Source organism: Mobula birostris, chromosome 20 (assembly GCF_030028105.1).
Source record: "Mobula birostris isolate sMobBir1 chromosome 20, sMobBir1.hap1, whole genome shotgun sequence".
Taxonomy (NCBI): domain Eukaryota; kingdom Metazoa; phylum Chordata; class Chondrichthyes; order Myliobatiformes; family Myliobatidae; genus Mobula; species Mobula birostris.
In genome coordinates this window covers 34291781-34311792 of record NC_092389.1, presented here as the reverse complement: position 1 = coordinate 34311792, position 20012 = coordinate 34291781, and the positions used below count along the sequence as shown (strand labels likewise).

General features: G+C 42.4%; 1 protein-coding gene across 12 annotated transcripts in view; it reads left to right on the top strand.

Annotated features, from left to right (window-relative positions):
- Window positions 1-20012, top strand: part of LOC140185133 (rho GTPase-activating protein 32-like) — a 583009-nt gene that overhangs the window by 447348 nt on the left and 115649 nt on the right. For all 12 annotated transcript variants that reach the window (XM_072238473.1, XM_072238466.1, XM_072238464.1 and 9 more), the window contains 4 exons: window positions 1198-1290; window positions 6840-6962; window positions 8023-8100; window positions 18059-18140. In XM_072238473.1, coding sequence (XP_072094574.1) covers window positions 1198-1290; window positions 6840-6962; window positions 8023-8100; window positions 18059-18140 — 376 coding nt within the window. The remainder of the gene's footprint in view (window positions 1-1197; window positions 1291-6839; window positions 6963-8022; window positions 8101-18058; window positions 18141-20012) is intronic.

The window sequence follows — 20012 nt, the reverse complement described above, 5'->3', positions numbered from 1 at the left end:
TCCCAAAATGTAACTACGCATTGCGGCAACACAGACCGCAACAATTGTGATTTGTCCGTTTGGTAGCATTGCATTTCCTCCTACGCTGCAATAGCTTCCCATGGGCGACTGAAGGGCAGGGAAGGAACTCTGGCTGCAATGCTTTCCATAGGGCTTTACAGACCTCCGAAATTATGGAGGACACATTTCGCTTTTACGAAAAAAGATGTTCACTTTAAATTTGTTTACCCTGAGAAAGACTAGCATGACCATGAAGCCTTGCACGGGCAGGTGTGTCCGCATGCGCGATGTGCCCGAATTGCAGAGTGACGCAGACACACCAACGCACAAGTATAAATGCTCACAATGCGCGTAGGCCACTTGTGTAGGTTGCAGCGTCCATTTGACGCAGAAGTATAAATCAGCCTTTAGCATCACTCCCTTCTTTCCCCACAGTTTCTTCTGGCTTCCATATGCTCCCTTTGCATCTCTCTGGCTCTCTCATTGTCCTCCATGCTCATCTACTCTCTCCCCCTTGTTGACTCATCCCTTTTCATCTTCCATCACACATCGCCTGTCTGTTAATCTCACTGTCTCCTCTATGACTGTTGCGATTTCTCCTTATTTTCTTTATTTTTTTCTCTTCTCTGAGTGTGATCCTCGTTCACCATTTGTTCTCTGTTTGTAATTTGTATTCTTGCTTCAGTCTCTGCTGTGATCATTGGTACACCTTGGATTCCTGCTATGTCTGCTGTCCTGGCTTTGATCTGTGCTCACGTTGTTTCCTCATTATGATTTGTGATCATAATCCCTGCTTTACTTTCATTTTATGTCTGAAAGTCTAGCCCCAGCCTGGTTATGTTTTCTCCATTCCAGTCACGCAATTCCTTTTAGTCCTATTTTCCCAGATGTGTGTGCCGTTATGTATTTAGAGAATGTATCGTATTCAGTGAATGCTGAAACATTCCAGGGATGGAAAAATGCCCAATCTCAGTTTGCAGAAAGTTTCCTTTCACGTTCTGGTGTTTATGGGAGGAGGTGGCCCTTCATATTTCCATTTGCTAATGGAGCTTTGATTTCATTAGTAAACCTCACTTTTTACCTGTTATGGGCAGGAAGATAGTTTTAATCATTTCATTTAGTTAACATTTGGTTGCAGTTTTGAACTTCGCTTATTTCACGGTGTCTGCTTTAATAATTTTTCTTTTATTTTCACAGACAGTTACCCAAATGCTGATGGCGTATCTTGCCAGGCTTACTGTCATAGCTGATAATAAGATCAACTGTGGGCCTGCTCTTACATGGATGGAGGTATGGACTCTGGTTTTGCACCCTGCTGTTAAATGTTACATAGGAGGCTTGAAAAAGTGATTTAAGATGCTTAAATTACCTACCAAGCAAAGGAACATTTTCAGGGAGAGAAGCAGGGTTCTGGATTGATGATTTTTTATTACAAAGTGGGTGCTTAAAAAAAATGTTTTGTTAAGGGTTACTCTCTGTACATTGGTGTTACTATAACCTCCTAGAAACAAGATGTCTCCTTGAGCTGTTCTGCGATTTGATTAGTTCATGAATGCTATGTATCTTAATTTGATTTACCAATTTTGCACCATTCTCTGAAATGTTTAAATATGTTGTTACTAAAGGAGGCTGTTCAGCCCATTGTGCTTGTTTTGGTTTTAAACCACATGTACCATCAATTGACATTTCCATTGTTCAAAATAGAAAAACACTTTACAAGTAACATGTCATGAGGATACAAATCCTGGCACCTTTGTAATGGGAGTAAATTGGGCATGCCATTCAAGTTCCTTTCCCTAGTCTTGCGATGAGATGACACTTTTAAAACATAACTAAATCAGTAATCAGCCTGCACAAAAGTTCAATGGAAGTACTCCAAGCTTACCACATTGACCAGGCCAATCTTGGTTTCTGTCATAAGAACATAAGATTCAAGGTTGTTTAATGTCATTTCCTGTACACAAGTGTAAAGGAGAATGAAATGTTACTTCAGATCTGATGCAGCACAAAAAAAATAGATAAACAGAGCAAGACAAGACAAGGGATATGATTGTAGTTTCCATTCTTGTGCCGCCAGTGTAGGGAGGGATATTAGTGGTGCGATTTCTCCTCAAGTAAATAACCATCTACTTTGTGTTGTTGACATTGAGGAAAAGGTTATCCGCCTGACACCAGATCTCGAGCCCTTTTACCTCCTCTGTAGGCAATATCATTGATCTTGGTGATGAGCCCCACCACTGCCATGTCATCAGTGAACTTGACAATATGATTATTCGGATATTCGTAAGAAATAGGAGCAGGATTCGGCCATCTGGCCCATTGAGCCTGCTCTACCATTCAATTAGATCATGGCTCATCTGGCTGTGAACTCAGGTCATCCGACCTGCCTTTTCACCATAACCCTTAATTCCCCTGCTGTGCAAAAATTTGTCCAACCGTGTCTAAAGTATATTTAATGACGTAGCCTCTACTGCTTCCCTAGGTGGAGAATTCCACAGATTCACTCACTACTCTCTGGGATAAGCAGTTTCTTTTCCTCTCCATCCTAAATCTATTCCCTCAAATCCTGAGGCTATGTACCCTAGTTCTGATCTCACTTGCCAGTGAAACAACCTCCCTGCCTCTATCCTATCTATCCCATTCATGATTTGATATGATTGTATAACCTCCCCTGTCTTCTGAATTCCAGTGAGTATAGTACAAGGCAACTCAATCTCTCTTCGTAGGCTAACCCCCCTCATCTCCAGAATCAACCTGGTGAACCTCCTCTGCACCACCTTCCAAGCCAATATATCTTTCCTCAAGTCAGAAGGCCAGAACTGCACACAGCTCTCCATGTACAGTCTCATCAGTATCCTGTGCAGTTGTAGCATAACCTTTCTGCTCTGAAGTTCAATCTCTTCAGCTGTGAAGGCCAACATTGCATTTGCCACCTTGATAAACCTGTTGTACCTGCAAATCAGCCATATGATATTCATGCACAAGCACTCCCAAATCCCTCTACACAACAGCATGCTGCAATCTTTCACCATTTAAATAATAATCGGATCTTCTATTTTCCTTTCCAAAGTTGCTTGTATCAATGTTGTACTCCATCTGCCAGATCCTTGCCCACTCACTTAGCTTATCTATATCTCTCTGCAGACTCTCCACATCCTCTGCACAATTTGTTTTTCAACTCAATTTTGTGTCATCGGCAAACTTCTATACTCGTCTCCACTTCAAATCATTAACGTACATTGTGAATAGTTGTGGGGTCAGCACCAATTCCTGTGCCACTCTGCTCACCACTGACTTGTCAACACCCATTTATTCGAACTCTCTGTCTTCTATTGGATAATCACTCCTCTACCCATGCTAATACATTGCCCCCAACTCATTGCATCCTTATGAAGGTCTTTTATGTGGTACCTTATCAAACTCCTTCTGGAAATACTACATCCACTTGTTCCTCTCCATCCACTGCACTGTATTGTCAAACTACTCCAGTAAGCTTGTCAAGGACCTGCCCTTCATGAATCCATGCTGCAATCATATTAGTTTATCTTAATTTATTAACAGGATTTGGATATCACTGATAACGTCCACACAGTCACCATCCTAAAGAGCACAGCTGATGAAAAGCTAAATTAGACCATTACATATACAAGAACAGCTCCCTTAGTGAGGGATACATCAAGGCCTTTCAACCACTGCAAGGTACAGGTCAGGTTGGACTACTGTCAAGTTGCCTTGATAAATACAATTCCAACAACACCCAAACTGGACACTTTCCAGGATAAACTAATCTCCTTGATTGTAATCACTTAAAGGTGACTACCACTCAATTGTTCCACAACAACTGTGGCTGCAGTGTAAACTATCTACAGATTGCTCCAAGAAACTCAGTACAATGCTACAGTTTAGCAGGTACTGATGAAGCGACCTTGTTAAGTTGTTGCACTACATTATGTACAAACCCCATTTCCAGAAAAGTTGGGATATTTTTCAAGATACAATAAAAACAAAAATTTGTGATATGTTAATTCACATGAACCTTTATTTAACTGACAAAAGTACAAAGAAAAGATTTTCAATAGTTTTACTGACCAACTTGATTGTATTTTGTAAACATACACAAATTTAGAACTTGATGGGCTGCAACACACTTAACAAAAGTTGGGACAGAGGCATGTTTACCATTGTGTTACATCACCTTTCCTTTTAATAACACTTTTTAATCATCTTGGAACTGAGGATACTAATCGTAGTAGATTTGCAAGTGGAAATTTTGTCCATTCTTGCTTGATATAAGACTTCAGCTGCTCAACAGTCCGTGGTCTCTGTTGTCTGATTCTCCTCTTCATGATGCGCCATACATTTTCAATAGGAGATAGACCTGGACTGGCAGCAGGCCAGTCAAATACACGCACTCTGTGTCTACAAAGCCACGCTGTTGTAGCCCGTGCAGAATGTGGTCTGGCATTGTCCTACTGAAATAAGCATGGACGTCCCGGGAAGAGACGTTGCCTTGATGGCAACATATGTCTCTCTAAAATCCTAATATACACCTCAGAGTCAATGGTACCTTCGCATACATACAACTCACCCATGCTGTGGGCACTGATGCACCCTCATACCATCACAGATGCTGGCTTTTGCACCTTTCGCTGATAACAATCTGGGTGGTCATTTTCATCTTTGGCATGGAGAACTCGACGCCCGTTTTTTCTGAAAACTAGCTGAAATGTGGACTCATCTGACCACAGCACACGGTTCCTCAGTCTTTCGGTCCATCTGAGATGAGCTCGGGCCCAGAGAACTCGCCGGCGTTTCTGCATAAAGTTGATCTATGGCTTCCTCCTTGTGTAATACAGTTTTCAAGTTGCATTTCTGGATGCAGCGACGGACTGTGTTGAGTGACAATGGTTTTCCGAAGTACTCCTGAGCCCAGGTGGCTATAATTGTCACAGTAGCATGATGGTTTCTTAGTGCCGCCTGAGGACTCGAAGATCACGCGTATTCAACAGTGGTTTTCGACTTTGCCCTTTACGCATTGAGATGTCTCTGAATTTTCTGTATCTCTTCACAATATTATGTACAGTAGATGTTGAAAGACCTAAATTCTCTGCAATCTTGCGTTGAGAAATGTTCCTTTTGGACTGATACTTGAATATTCTGTGCACTTTTCAATCTTATTTTAACTCTGTCCCAACTTTTGTTGAGTGTGTTGCAGCCATCAAGTTCTAAATTTGTGTATGTTTACAAAATACAATTAAGTTGGTCAGTAAAACTATTGAAAATCTTTTCTTTGTACTTTTGTCAGTTAAATAAAGGTTCACGTGAATTAACATATCACAGATTTTTGTTTTTATTGCATTTTGGAAAATATCCCAACTTTTCTGGAAATGGGGTTTGTAGATGGTGTGGACTGTAGCTTCAAGGCAGTGGTTGTACAGTGAGTCAGTATTTAGGGTAGTGAGTGTGATCTTAATCAAGAAACCAGCTTTGGCCACAGGAAACTGCAGATGCTGGAATTTGAAGCAAAATGAGTTGTTGGAGGAGCTCAACAGGTCAAGCAGCATCTGTGGAGGGAAATAGACAGTTAATATTTCAGGTCGAGACCCTTCATCTGGACCGAAGGAGGTGAGGGGGAGGGTGGGCAAGAATTGGCAAGTGCTAGGCACCTATTGTATAAGCAGGTACCTATGAAAATTTAGCTTTCACAGTGAGGATGGGATTTTGTCTTCACGAGGACTGTGTGGTGGTCAGTATGTTGAAAATCGAATTGAGTAGCTTTCTTTCTCATGTTAGTTCCCTCGCTGCCTGTCACAGACAGTCTGGCAGCAATGTCCCAATGGAAGTTGAAGTCCCTCACCCACAATATGCTCTGTGCCTTTACCGTTCTTAGCACCTCCTCTAAGTGCCGTTCTACATGGAGGAGTGTCAATTCAACAGCTGAGCTGGGGAAGTACATGATAATCAGCAGAAGGGTTCTTTGGTCAAGTTTAATCTGATGCTCTGGCATTTCATGGGATCTGGAATTGATGTGGAGGACTCCCAGGGAAGTACCCTCCAGACTGTGTACCACTGCCCTGTCACCTCTACCGGCTGTATCCTGCCAGAGCGCACCAAGGTGATGACGTCTAGGTTGTTGACTGCAAGGTAGAATTCCATGAACATGGCAGTTTCTAGTATCTGTGTGACTGTCCATGAGGCAACTCTCCAAATTTGGCACAAGAGCTTGCAGAGCTGATAGAGCAGTTTTTGCCCTTGTCATTTGCAGTACCTGTATTGATTCCAGGTGATCCATCTAGTTTTATTTCCTTATGCCTTTCTAGCAATTTTTATTACAATTGACTGGTTTTCTAGGCCATTTCAGAGGACAGTTACAAGCCAACCACACTGTTGTGGAATCGCACGTATGCTAGAGCAGGTAAGAACAGCAAATTTCCTTCCCTACAGGACATGAGTGAACTAATTACAACCATTCATGTTCTCACCTGTGACTCCATGGAACTTTAACAAGGACAGGAAATGGCTGATTATTTTGTTAAAAATCACCATTTGAGCCCAACAGCTCTGACTTCACTTGAACTTTCCCACTGTTAACAAACCTGTGATTAGCTATCTCAACATAAATGGTTTAGCCTCTGATCTGGCCAGGATGACCAATATCTGCTGGTTAGCTTGTGGCCTGGTCTTCTGCTTGCGGAAGGAATTACTTTCATGAAAGAAGAATAATTGTGATCTTGTTGGAGAAACAGACATTTCTTTGGGTATTTTATGTAGTTTATGGTTGTCTGCTGTTAGCTGTTACATCTTGATGAATGCTGAATAATTGCTGAATCTTCTCACAGATAGATAACAAAGGGAACCATCTACTGGTGCACGAAGAGTCCTCCATCAATGTTCCTGCCATTGCCGCTGCACACGTGATTAAGCGATACATCGCGCAGGCTGCAGATGAGCTGTCCTTTGAGGTAGGTTATCATCTAATAACCTCGAACCAACAGTTCAAGCGAATGAGCAACGTTACATTGGCTTTTGAAATCAATCCCTCAATCCCCCAACTAATGAAGGCCAGCACACTATATACCTTTTTAACAGTCCTTTCAATGTGTGGCAACTTTGAGGGACCTGAACCCCAAGATCCCTCGGCTCTTCCACATTGCTAAGAGTATAGTTTTAGGAAAGGTGGTTGCTATTTAATACTGAGTTAAGGATAAATTTCATTCTGTTGTTGCGAACCTTGGGAGTTCTGTATCCCAGAGTAATGTGGATGCCAAATCTTTAAGTACATCCAATGTAGAGGCAATTTTTTGACACCCAGGGAAATCAAAGGAAATAGGCAGCAACATGAAGTTGAGGCCAAAGGTGAGATCAAGTGTGATTTTATTGAATGGTGGAGCAAGTTGAAGGGTCACGCAGGCCACGACGGCACCTATATTTAACGTACTTTGCTCCTTCTGCCAGTTCTTGATGTTGTGGTACTGGGGGAGTGGTGTGAGGCAGAGGATTGTTGAAATGGCTTGGCGTGCTGGAGCTTCACTGTCCATACCTATGATGATTTGATGAATGTCCAAGATGTGGAGCATGGTTCCTTCCACTCTCTTGTTGTTGGCAAAGAATACTATGAACTGCTAGTAATATGCAGCATTATAAAAGTATCCTACTTCAAGTTAGTCACCATGCATTACCAGGGACCAGACTGACTCTTCCAAACAAAACTGACTCTTGCAAACAAAATAATCTAGACTCTGGATACTATTCATATTTCTGAATTTTATGTTGTGTACTCCTCAATAGATTGATCCTTGTGCTTTCTCAGTGGCTTAAGAATTTTAACTCTCATCCTGCGTGTTGCATTTTCATAGTTGCACAAATATGTTTGCATTTCCTTGTGCTTGGTACTTGACAGGATTTGACACATTAAGTATCAATTGTCAAGAAATGCTTTATTAAAATGGAAGAGTAATGTCAAGTGTGCTTTTGAAGTTGAAGAAAGGTTTACTGATGGCTGGTTTATTCAACGTTTTCTAGGTTGGGGATATTGTGTCTGTTATTGACATGCCTCCCAAGGAAGATACCACATGGTGGAGGGGAAAGCATGGGTTTCAGGTAAGGGCATTGTGCAAAATGTGCTTGTGTCGAGGTGTTAGTGAATGGCCAGTGAACTGATATTCTGTATCAGTTGACTTGCTTTTGCCATCTTATTTTTATAGTAAGTTTGAATTGATTATTAAGTGTAATGTTAAGTTATGTATGAGCTAATTTATTCTGGTGAATGAATACAATTCAAGTGAATGTGTGCATAGCCTTGAGTCAGCAGATCGTACTCTCTGCCCAAAATGCCTACACTTTTTCCCAATGCTGCATGCTGACCTTTGCTGCTTTTATTCATCACTTTTGTTCAGATCTACCTTCTAAATGCTAGAATAGATTAAATCTATCAAAAGCTATGTTGCATGTTCCTTTGCGAATGTAATGCTTTTTTATTGTGAAATTTTTTTGTCTATTTATCATCTGCTGTAAAAGCAATATATATTACACATGAAATATTTTTGGTAGCTCTATTACTGACAGTTACAACTAAAATCTTTCTCATGAGTAGAATAACTATTGTCTTCAATTTACCCTTAATAGAGTCATAGTGTCATATAGTAAGGAAACCGACCATTTGGCCATCATGTCTATATCATCCACTTGGTTGCCAGCCATATTAATCCCATCTCCCAGCACATGGCCACATCATTCAACAGCTAGGTGATTCAAGTGCTTGTCCAGGCACTTCTGAAATGCTGTCAGCAACTCTGATTTCACCACTTTCTCCAAATATGTGTACCAGGTACTTGCCACACTCAGGGTGAAAAGATCTCCCATCAGATCCCCTCTAAATCTCTTTACCTTTACTCTAAAACTGTTTTCTAGTTTTATCTTCCCTTGAACTGTGGAAAAGTTTTGTGCAGTCTATACCCTTCATAAGTATCTCCACCTCACTATGCCCCTCTGAACATCATCCACTCCAGGGAAACAGCTCCTGTCTCTTCTTGTAACTGAACTGCTGCATCCCTGGCAGCATCCTGGTGCCTCTCCTCTGCACCCTTTCAGCACTATCCTATCTTTCCTAGTGTGGTGACCAGAGCTGCACGCAGTACTCCAGTGGATGTCTGACCAATATTTTGTGAAGTTGGAGCATAATCTCCCTGCTCTTATATTTAATGCCCTGACTAATGAAGGCTAGCTTCCCACGTGACCTTACATATAAAAACTGCCACAGTCAAGAATCTTTGGACTTGTACACCTAGGTTCCTTTATCCCACAGTATTCCTTCAGAGCCTACCTCATTTGTGCTCCCAAAATGCATCTCCTCACATTTATCTGGATTAATCTCCATCTGTCATTTCTCTAACACATTGATATCATGCTGTAGCCTAAGCGTACACTCCCCACTGTCAACGACTCATCCAATCTTTGTGTCAACTCTAAACTTACTAATCATGCCACGTACAAAGGTTCAAAGGTCAAGTTTAATGTCAGAGGAATGTATACAATATACATCCTGAAATACTTTTTCTTTGCAAAACATCCACAAAAACAGAGAAGTGTCCCAAAGAATGAAAGACAGTTAAACGTGACAACCCCAAAGTCCCCCCCAGCTCCCCCCTCCCGCTCATAAGCGGCAGCAAGCAACAATCCCCTCCCCCTCCACCGGCAAAAATAAAAAGCGCATCGATACAATTACCGAGCCTAAGCGTGTGCTAAGCGATAGCAAAGACACAGACCTTGCAGTTACCCCAAAGGCTTCACATTTCATCTGAATTCGATAACCCACAGGTTCTCTCCCTCCCTGGCAAAGGAGAGGGAGGTGTCCCCCATTTTCACAGCGGGCGGGAGACAACAACAATCCGCAGGTTTACGATGTTAAGAGTCCGTCCATCGCTTTTTTCAAGCTCTGTATCCAAATATCACAAAGACTTGGGTCTTCAGGCCCACAGCAAAAGATTTTCCGGCCTCCCCGACGACACACAAGTCTCCGGCCATGACACCGACCCTTGATCTGCCTGTCTTCAGAACCCTGAGATCTTAGGCTTCCAAACACGATCGAGATTCTCAGGCCAAACCATTGGCATGTCAAATAGCGGTCGGTCGTGGAACCCCGAGAATGGGTCCCATTTCCGCAAAGAACCGAAGCCTGTGTGTAATTCCAGGTCAGGGTCTTCAAAAGAACCCTGAAAGGGAAAAATAAAGATATTAAAGGTAGAAATAGAGCTGTTTCCGAAGATACAAGCAAAGGAGTCGCCGTTAGGTGCCATCGTCTCCTAAGCTCCACCCCCACTTACATTCACATTCAAATCGTTCTGGTGAATCTCCAAAGCACTCTATCCAGAATAATTGCGTCCTTCAAATCATGTGGCAGTCTGAACTGCATGCAACATTCTAATTGTGACCCATTAGTGTTTTGTAAAGTTGCAACATAATGTTCTAAATCTTGTATTCTTTACCCTAACCTATGAAGGCAAGCTTTCTACATCACACTAGATACCTGTGTTGCAACTTCCATGGAGCAATAGATTTGAAGTCTGAGGTTTCTCTGTTTATCAATATTCCTTAGCACCCTGCCATTCACTATATATGACCAACTTGTATTTGAACTTACAAAATGAAAACTTACACATACAGGTTTCCCCCGCCATCCGAAGGTAGAGCGTTCCTATGAAACGGTTCGTAAGCCAAAATGTCATAAAGCGAAGAAGCAATTACCATTTATTTATATGGGAAAATTTTATGAGAGTTCGCAGACCCAAAAATAACCTACCAAATCATGCCAAATAACACATAGAATCTAAAATAACAGTAACATATAGTAAAAGCAGAAATGATATGATAAATACACAGCCTATATAAAGTAGAAATACTTTTCCACAATCATTACTGAACTGTTCTCTGGAGCGAAAATCTCACGCAAGCACCGTCAGCAGAAAATCTCACGCAAGTGCTGTTGGCAAGAACACTCTCTCCAGTAACCTTTAAGCTAGAAGCTGCCAAATCATACCAAATAACACGCAAAAATACACAGCCTATATGAAGTAGAAATAATGTATCTACAGTGTAGTATCACTAACGGGAATCGGAAAGATAGCTTGCCGAGCACACTGATGATGGTGTGTTAGACTGAGTCGTCGCAGGTTGGGTGGTGCAGTGGCCCCCATCCTCCAGGCCGCCGAACGATACATTGCCGCGAAGCATGCAGGGGTACAGCGGTAGCCAGGAGGTACACAGCACATCTTTAAGAAAAAAGCCGAAATAAACAAGCTAATTAATTAGGTGCCGCCCGACACGTAATTGTCGGCCCAGATCAGTGCGGATTTCCGATTGCGTCGTCTCTGATCTGGGCTGACAATTACGTGTCGGCGGCACCTAATTAATTAGCATGTTTATTTCGGCTTTTTTCTTAAAGATGGGCTGTGTGCCTCCCGGCTACCGTTGCATTCTTCGCGAATCGGTATCTGTCGGTGGCCTGGGGGTTGGGGTGGTGGGACACTGGGGTGTCATCTCGTCGTCTGTTTCCATTAGAGCAGGCAGCTCATCTTCTTCTATCTCGGCCCGCTTCGATGTCGAAGATCGAGGTTCGTCGTCTGCTGTGGCGGATGTGAGGGTAGGAATAGGATGCTCTGGAGGATGAACAAGTGGCTGAGGAACTGGTGTAGGGGGCAGGGTTTCAGATTTCAGGATCATTGGGACCTCTTCTGGGGCAGGTGGGACCTGTACAAGAGAGACGGGTTACACTTGAACTACAGGGGGACCAATATCCTTTCAGGGAGGTTTGTTAGTGCTATTGGGGAGGCTTTAAACTAGATTTGCAGGGGGATGAGAACCAGAGTGCCAGAGCTGACAGTGTGGCTGGGGTGAAAATAAATGATGTTAAAAGTTCAAGCAAATCCGCTGATAGAAAGGTTGTGAGTGGTGGTAAAAATCTTCTGAGGTGTATATATTTCAATGCTAGGAGTACTGCAGGGAAGGCGGATGAGTTGAGGGCGTGGATTGACACGTGGAATTATGACGTTATAGCAATTAGTGAAACTTGGCTACAGGAGGGGCAGGACTGGCAGCTTAATATTCCAGGGTTCCAATGTATCAGATGTGATCGAGGCAGAGGAATGAAAGGTGGGGGAGTAGCATTGCTTGTTAGGGAAAATGTTACAGCAGTGCTCAGGCAGGACAGATTAGAGGGCTTGTCTACTGAGTCCTTATGGGTGGAGCTGAGAAACAGGAAAGGTATGGCCACATTAGTGGGATTGTATTACAGACCACCCAGTAGTCAACGAGACTTGGAAGAGCAAATCTGCAGAGAGATAGCAGGCAACTGCAGGAAACATAAAGTTGTGGTGGTAGGGGATTTTAATTTTCCATACATTGATTTGGACTCCCATACTGTTAGGGGTCTAGATGATTTAGAGTTTGTAAAATGTGTTCAGGAAAGTTTTCTAAATCAATACATAGAGGGACCAACGAGAGGGGATGCAATATTGGATCTTCTGTTAGGAAACGAGTTAGGACAAGTGACGGAAGTCTGTGTAGGGGAGCACTTTGGTTCCAGTGATCACAACACCATTAGTTTCAATTTGATCATGGACAAGGATAGATCTGGTCCTAGGGTTGAGGTTCTGAACTGGAAGAAGGCCAAATTTGAAGAAATGAGAAAGAATCTAAAAAGCGTGGATTGAGATAGGTTGTTCTCTGGCAAAGATGTGATTGGTAGGTGGGAAGCCTTCAAAGAGGAAATTTTGAGAGTGCAGAATTTGTGTGTTCCTGTCAGGATTAAAGGCAAATTGAATAGGAATAAGGAACCTTGGTTCTCAAGAGATATTGCAACTCTGATAAAGAAGGAGAGGGAGTTGTATGAAATGTATAGGAAACAGGGAGTAAATCAGGTGCTTGAGGAGTATAAGAAGTGCAAGAAAATACTTAAGAAAGTAATCAGGAGGGCTAAAAGAAGACATGAGGTTGCCTTGACAGTCAAAGTGAAGGATAATCCAAAGAGCTTTTACAGGTACATTAAGAGCAAAAGGACTGTAAGGGATAAAATTGGTCCTCTTGAAGATCAGAGTGGTCGGCTATGTGCGGAACCGAAGGAAATGGGGGAGATCTTAAATAGGTTTTTTGCGTCTGTATTTACTAAGGAAGCTGGCATGAAATCTATGGAATTGAGGGAATCAAGTAGTGAGACCATGGAAACTGTACAGATTGAAAAGGAGGAGGTGCTTGCTGACTTGAGGAAAATTAAAGTGGATAAATCCCCGAGACCTGACAGAGTGTTCCCTCGGACCTCGAAGGAGACTAGTGTTGAAATTGCAGGGGCCCTGGCAGAAATATTTAAAATGTCACTGTCTACGGGTGAGGTGCCGGAGGATTGGAGAGTGGCTCATGTTGTTCCGTTGTTTAAAAAAGGATCGAAAAGTAATCCGGGAAATTATAGGCCGGTGAGTTTAACGTCGGTAGTAGGTAAGTTACTGGAGGGAGTACTAAGAGACAGAATCTACAAGCATTTGGATAGACAGGGACTTATTAGGGAGAGTCAACATGGCTTTGTGCGTGGTAGGTCATGTTTGACCAATCTATTGAAGTCTTTCGAGGAGGTTACCAGGAAAGTGGATGAAGGGAAGGCAGTGGATATTGTCTACATGGATTTCAGTAAGGCCTTTGACAAGGTCCTGCATGGGATGTTAGTTAGGAAAATTCAGTCGCTAGGTATACATGGAGAGGTGGTAAATTGGATTAGACATTGGCTCAATGGAAGAAGCCAAAGAGTGGTGGTAGGGGCCTGTGACTAGTGGTGTGCCACAGGAATCAGTGCTGGGTCCATTGTTAGTTGTCATCTGTATCAATGATCTGGATGATAATGTGGTAAATTGGATCAGCAATACAAAGATTGGAGGTGTAGTAGACAGTGAGGAAGGTTTTCAGAGCCTGCAGAGGGACTTGGACCAGCTGGAAAAATGGGCTGAAAAATGGCAGATGGAGTTTAATACAGACAAGTGTGAGGTATTGCGCGTTGGAAGGACAAACCAATGTAGAACATATAGGGTTAATGGTAAGGCACTGAGGAGTGCAGTAGAACAGAGGGATCTGGGAATACAGATACAAAATTCCCTAAAAGTGGCGTCACAAGTAGATAGGGTCGTAAAGAGTGCTTTTGGTACATTGGCCTTTATTAATCAAAGTATTGAGTATAAGAGCTGGAATGTTATGATGAGGTTGTATAAGGCATTGGTGAGGCCGAATCTGGAGTATTGTGTTCAGTTTTGGTCACCAAATTACAGGAAGGATATAAATAAGGTTGAAAGAGTGCAGAGAAGGTTTACAAGGATGTTGCCGGGACTTGAGAAACTCAGTTACAGAGAAAGGTTGAATAGGTTAGGACTTTATTCCCTGGAGCGTAGAAGAATGAGGGGAGATTTGATAGAGGTATATAAAATTATGATGGGTATAGACAGAGTGAATGCAAGCAGGCTTTTTCCACTGAGGCAAGGGGAGAAAAAAAAAACCAGAGGACATGGGTTAAGGGTGAGGGGGGAAAAGTTTAAAGGGAACATTACGGGGGGCTTCTTCACACAGAGAGTGGTGGGAGTATGGAATGAGCTGCCAGATGAGGTGGTAAATGCGGGTTCTTTTTTAACATTTAAGAATAAATTGGACAGATACATGGATGGGAGGTGTATGGAGGGATATGGTCTGTGTGCAGGTCAGTGGGACTAGGCAGAAAATGATTCGGCACAGCCAAGAGGGGCCAAAAGGCCTGTTTCTGTGCTGTAGTTTCTATGGTTTCTATGTGGAAGGCTTGCTTGACTGCTGAGCCTCGCGCATTTTTCTATCACACAGTTCTTTAATAAGGACTCAGACCATCCTGCAAATACCTGCTAAACCGACATACCCTATCAAAATTAAAGTCGTACTTTATCATTACTCATTCTGTTTAGATTGTTATCCTTTCCTCTTCCAATTGCATCAGCTCTTCATCTCTTCATCTTCATCTTTTCCGATACCATAGAAATCATCTTGCAAACGGCTGCTCACAGGCATGTGTTAAAGCAAAGCAGTTCCGAATCCGGGGCGAGCAGCTGCTTGGGGCGCGCGCTGCCTTTTATTGCGTGCTGATTTTTTCGCACACTGAGTTTTCATCGCGCGCTGAATTTTTTTTTCGTAACAGTGAAAACACCTTCTGAAAGTGAAAACAGGGTACTAATGTAGGTCTTTCGTAACAGTGAGGTTTCGTAAAGCAAACGTTCGAAAAGCGGGAGACACCTGTATTCAGATTAAATTCTATCTTTCAGTGCTTTGCCCAACTTTGCATCTAATCTATATCCTCCTGTAGTCTGCTTTTTGCAATGCCAATTTTCATGTCATTCGCTGATTTACTAGCCATACCTACAGCATTCACATCAAAGCCATTGATACATATCACAAACAACAAAGGTCCCAGCACTGATCCCTGTGGTACACCATTGGTCACAGACTGCCATGTGGAAAAACATCCTACCACCATTACTACCTTCCTTCTATCAGCAAATCATTTCTGGATCAAATTAGTTAGCTCCCCATGGATCACGTTCTGGACCACCCTATCATATGGGACTTGTCAAATAACTCCTCCCATTTGTAAGAAGAAAATTGTGTCTCTGAACTTAAGAATATTTACTTCTGACTCCATTATACCACTCTACTTGTTGTTTCAAGCTCTAATCCAAGGTTTTTGAGGCTGATACAGGAGTGTCCTCTTCAGGCAGTTCCTCAGGATTGATGATGACCTGATTCCACTCTGGTTTTGGGTTCTAAGGTAGTTAATGAGCCACTGTGGCAGCTGTAGACTCTTCTGGAGATGGGTGGGGGTTGTCTGATAGAGCGGGTGGAAGGGTGGTGCTACTTCTTTCTACTTTCTTTTCTTTGCCACTTCTTTCTGCTGTCAGTATATGGCCACCAGCTTCTCAGTACCATGCCAAATCCTCCATTCCCACTTTCATCAGTCAGAGGTTCTTAAGAGTCAGTGAGGATAGTGCCTTTCTTCAGAGAAGCTTTGAGCCCAGCCATGAAGCTTTTTTTTTTCCCCTGTCTGCTTGGTAACCTCTTCCCACAGTGTCTGTTTCAGGAGTCTGGTGGTCTGCAGAACGCAACTGACAGTGTAATAATGAAGGTGTTGCTGCCTGTCACTAAGATGTGAACTGAAGCTCCATGTGACTGTCTTAATGGATTTAAAAGATTCATTGGCACTGGCAGAAGAACACAAGGTCCCAGCCAACATTCCTCCATTAACTAACACTACTAAAAACATTTAAGCATCCATTTATCTCTTTAATGCAGTCCCCAATTGATTATGCTTCACCGAGAACCACTAAATATAAAACAGAATTTCTATAACTATAACTTAATGGTCTTAAAACAATAGAATGGCTTTTATGAAGTGGAATATAACAGTAAAGAATGGCAGTTTAAGAAATGTGTATAATGAATACACGGTTCTGGTTAGGATTACTGTAAGCACTTACAGTATGCTCAAGATCAGATTGAAAACACAAACATATTTTCTTGACTTGTTTCTCAGGGAAGTCATCCTGATGCTGGGTTTATTACATGAGGTGGTTAAGAAATCAGTACCACAAGGTGGCCTTGAGGGTACTACAGATGGGCTGACTGTGTGTTGGGTATCCAAGTTGTGAGCTGATTGGTTTCCTGTGTTCTGATCCAGCTGACTACTACTTGGATCGCAGCTTCTCTGTTTTCGAATTGTACTACTATGAAAATAAAATACTTAAATCCTCTGAAGAAGCAGATATCTATAGGGAGTTTTAATACCTAAATGTTTAATCACAAAGCATCATGCTTATAAGTTCTTTGTCACCTAGTTTCAGTAATTGTGTTGGGCATGTGGCCAAGTGGTTAAGGCGTTCATCCAGTGATTTGAAGGTCGCTAGTTCGAGCCTCAGCTGTGGCAGTGTGTTTGTGTCCTTGAGCAAGGCACTTAATCGCACATTGCTCTAGTGTCTGTGCGAGGAGTGGCGCCCCACACAGACTTCCAATCTGCGCCTTGTAAGGCATGAAAATGCCCAATGCAGGCCTCTCATGGTCTGAGTTGACGTTCTCTCCCTCCTCCTCCTTCAGTAATAAGATAACTGATATTGAATACGAGCAACCTCTTGCAAGTCACACAGTCCATGTTTTTTGCTGTGTTTGCTGTGCATTTGACATGCTAAAAGGTAGAAAATCTTGTGCATTTGGACTCTTGAGGTGCTACTTCAGGGCTTTTAATTGGCGCCTCCTATGTGACCACATCACTGGTGCCTGCTTCTACACAACTTAAAAGGGAGCAACGTGAATTAGTCTGAGTCAAAGCTAGAAGTCTGACTCGGGTACTTAACAAGCTTTTCTTCAATCAGTCTACCTGCCACAACTTCCTCCACTCCTCTCTCTACGACCCACCACCAACCTGCTTAGCTGATTCAGCCTTCTCTGCTATCTACTGGCTCCATTAAGGAACCTCATCTCCACACATGGCACCACAGAACATGCAGAGGGAAGGCGCACAACAGATCACACCTCATGCACACCTGAATTTACCAGTGCTGTGCTCATGAACAAAATATTTGCTGGCTCAGCACAAACCAGTTAATAACATATCGAGCTAACTCTAGGCACACCTATTTATGAATTAGTTTTACTTTGATCATTGCTTGTTGGAACCTATGGCTTGCAACTATAGGGGAACGAGAATCTGCAGATCCTGGAATTATGAAACAAGGACAAAAAAGGCTGTGGAACATCAGAATTATTATTGACAGTCTCCCATTCCCCGTGTGCTGCTTGACCCCTGAGTATTTTGTGTTTTACTTTTAGTTTCTAGGAAATAGAATTCTTAATGGTTTTACATTCAAGCAAAATCTTACTTACAGATTCCATCCATTTTGCTGTCATAAAAGAAGTAGTGTTCATGATTCAGCAATGTATGCAAGTTCCTTTGAAATTTAAATGTATGATTAGCAGTGGGATTTACAATATCTTATTTATATTTTTGTTTGACTTGCAGGTTGGATTCTTTCCCAGTGAGTGTGTGGAGCTCATTAATGACAAAATTCCTCATTCTGTGACGAGCGTAATGCCAAAGCCAGGTACAGTAATCCTTTACCTGGTACCCCCGTGCCACTGCCTGGCCAGTGCTGATTAATATGGGCGTTGGAATTATTGCTACAGAAGGGTGAGAGTAGCAATGTCTTTAATATGCCCAATATATTCCATACTAAATTGCTTTATTGAACTAGAGTTATAATAACACAAACCTTCAACTGCAGCATTTGGAGGGCCAAGTCTAATGAACACATTAAATCGCGACAGATAAAACTAGGGAGACGGAACACATGGAGCCTCACTGTGCACCTTGCCGTCACCTACCAGGAAGTATGCTCATTTCTGAAGACATCTGAGGTATGTGTAAATTGCAAAACCTGGATCTTCACTTTGCTGAACAAATGTTCCCCTTCAAACCCACAGATACCCAATATATTTTGTTACACCACAGTATTCCAGTCAGAGTAAGAACATAAAAGTGTAGAAGAGCCACAAATTCTCAGGTTACCTTCTCTGCAGCTCTTTGTTGAAGATGCTGCTATGTATATTTCTCTGCTGTATCACTCTGGTCTCAATGCTCTGACAAATTTATTGTTTGATTCACTGGTGTTGTCTTGTCAACATTTAAATTATCTTAGGTTTCTTTATAGTAGTAAATGGAATTGGGTAAATATCATCTGCAAATTTTATTAAGCATATTAGTGCCCCTGTGGGGGTACACCTCTGCTGAGTCAATGCAGCGGTCTTGGTCTATCCTGGAGTCTGAACATTCGCACCCTTGTATTTTAAAAAGAAGCATCTGCTCAAGCTGTCTGCAGCTCCATTGGGAATTTGGTACTACTGCAGGAATGAAATGGCGATTTGATCGCCCACGTCACAATGTGAAATGAACAGCCAAGACTAGGGGCAATGGCAGCCTGCGAGGGCTGTTGTTGGACATGCTGGAATGAGTGGTATGGCAGTTTGAGCTGGGAACTGCCAGCAGCTGCTCCAGGCCATTTGGATCTTATTGCCTCTTTAGTTACTTCCTGTTCAATGTGATGGAACCTCCCACTCTCTTTGTTTGACTGCACACTTCTTTCCGGCCCAGTGGTCACTGCTGAGAAACCAATAGTGACTACAATCCAGAACTAAGCTACAGTGTGAAGATGTTGCTTATGTTAATGTGTGCTCCAAAGGTGAATTCCATGTATTTATCTAGTCATTCGCTGAAGAGTGTAAGAGGATGACCCTTGCATTCAGCATCCACAAGACAACGGTCTTCTACACTACACTGCCCTCTGATAGCAAAGCTTCTTGGCAAGATCCTGGAAAACTCAAGGACTTCCCATATCTTGTCAGTTATTTCTTGACAAAGGCAAACCTGGATGATTTTTAAAAAAAATTTATTGAGATACCTTTATCAACAATGCAGTCTTTGGTTGATCAACAAAAAACAAGAAGTGTTTGAAGATCAAAAACTCAGAGCTGGCACAAAACCCATGGTCAGAGTATGAAAACAGGCCCTTTGACCCAATTGGTTGATGCCAGCCACAATATCTTCATTTCTGGTCCCAGTTGCCTGCGTTTGGCCCATAACCCTCCAAGCCTCACCCTCCCATGTACCTATCCAAATGTCTCTTAAATGTTGTAATTGTACCTGCCCCAACCACTTCCTCAGGCAGCTCATTCCAGGTACCTGGAGTACCAGAGTAAAGTTTTGAGATATAGGATTTTGGTCACTAATTGTTTAGCTTGATCTGATTTTCCCTTTACATACAGTTTTGGAAAACATTAAATTCGGTCAGAAAGTGTTGCATTCCTTCTAAAGTAATCCTAACCTTGCTCAGGTAGACATGACCGAAGGGAGTAACACCACATTCTGTTTTATAACACTGTACTATCACTGTGTGTTATTTCCGGTATAATTGTCAGAA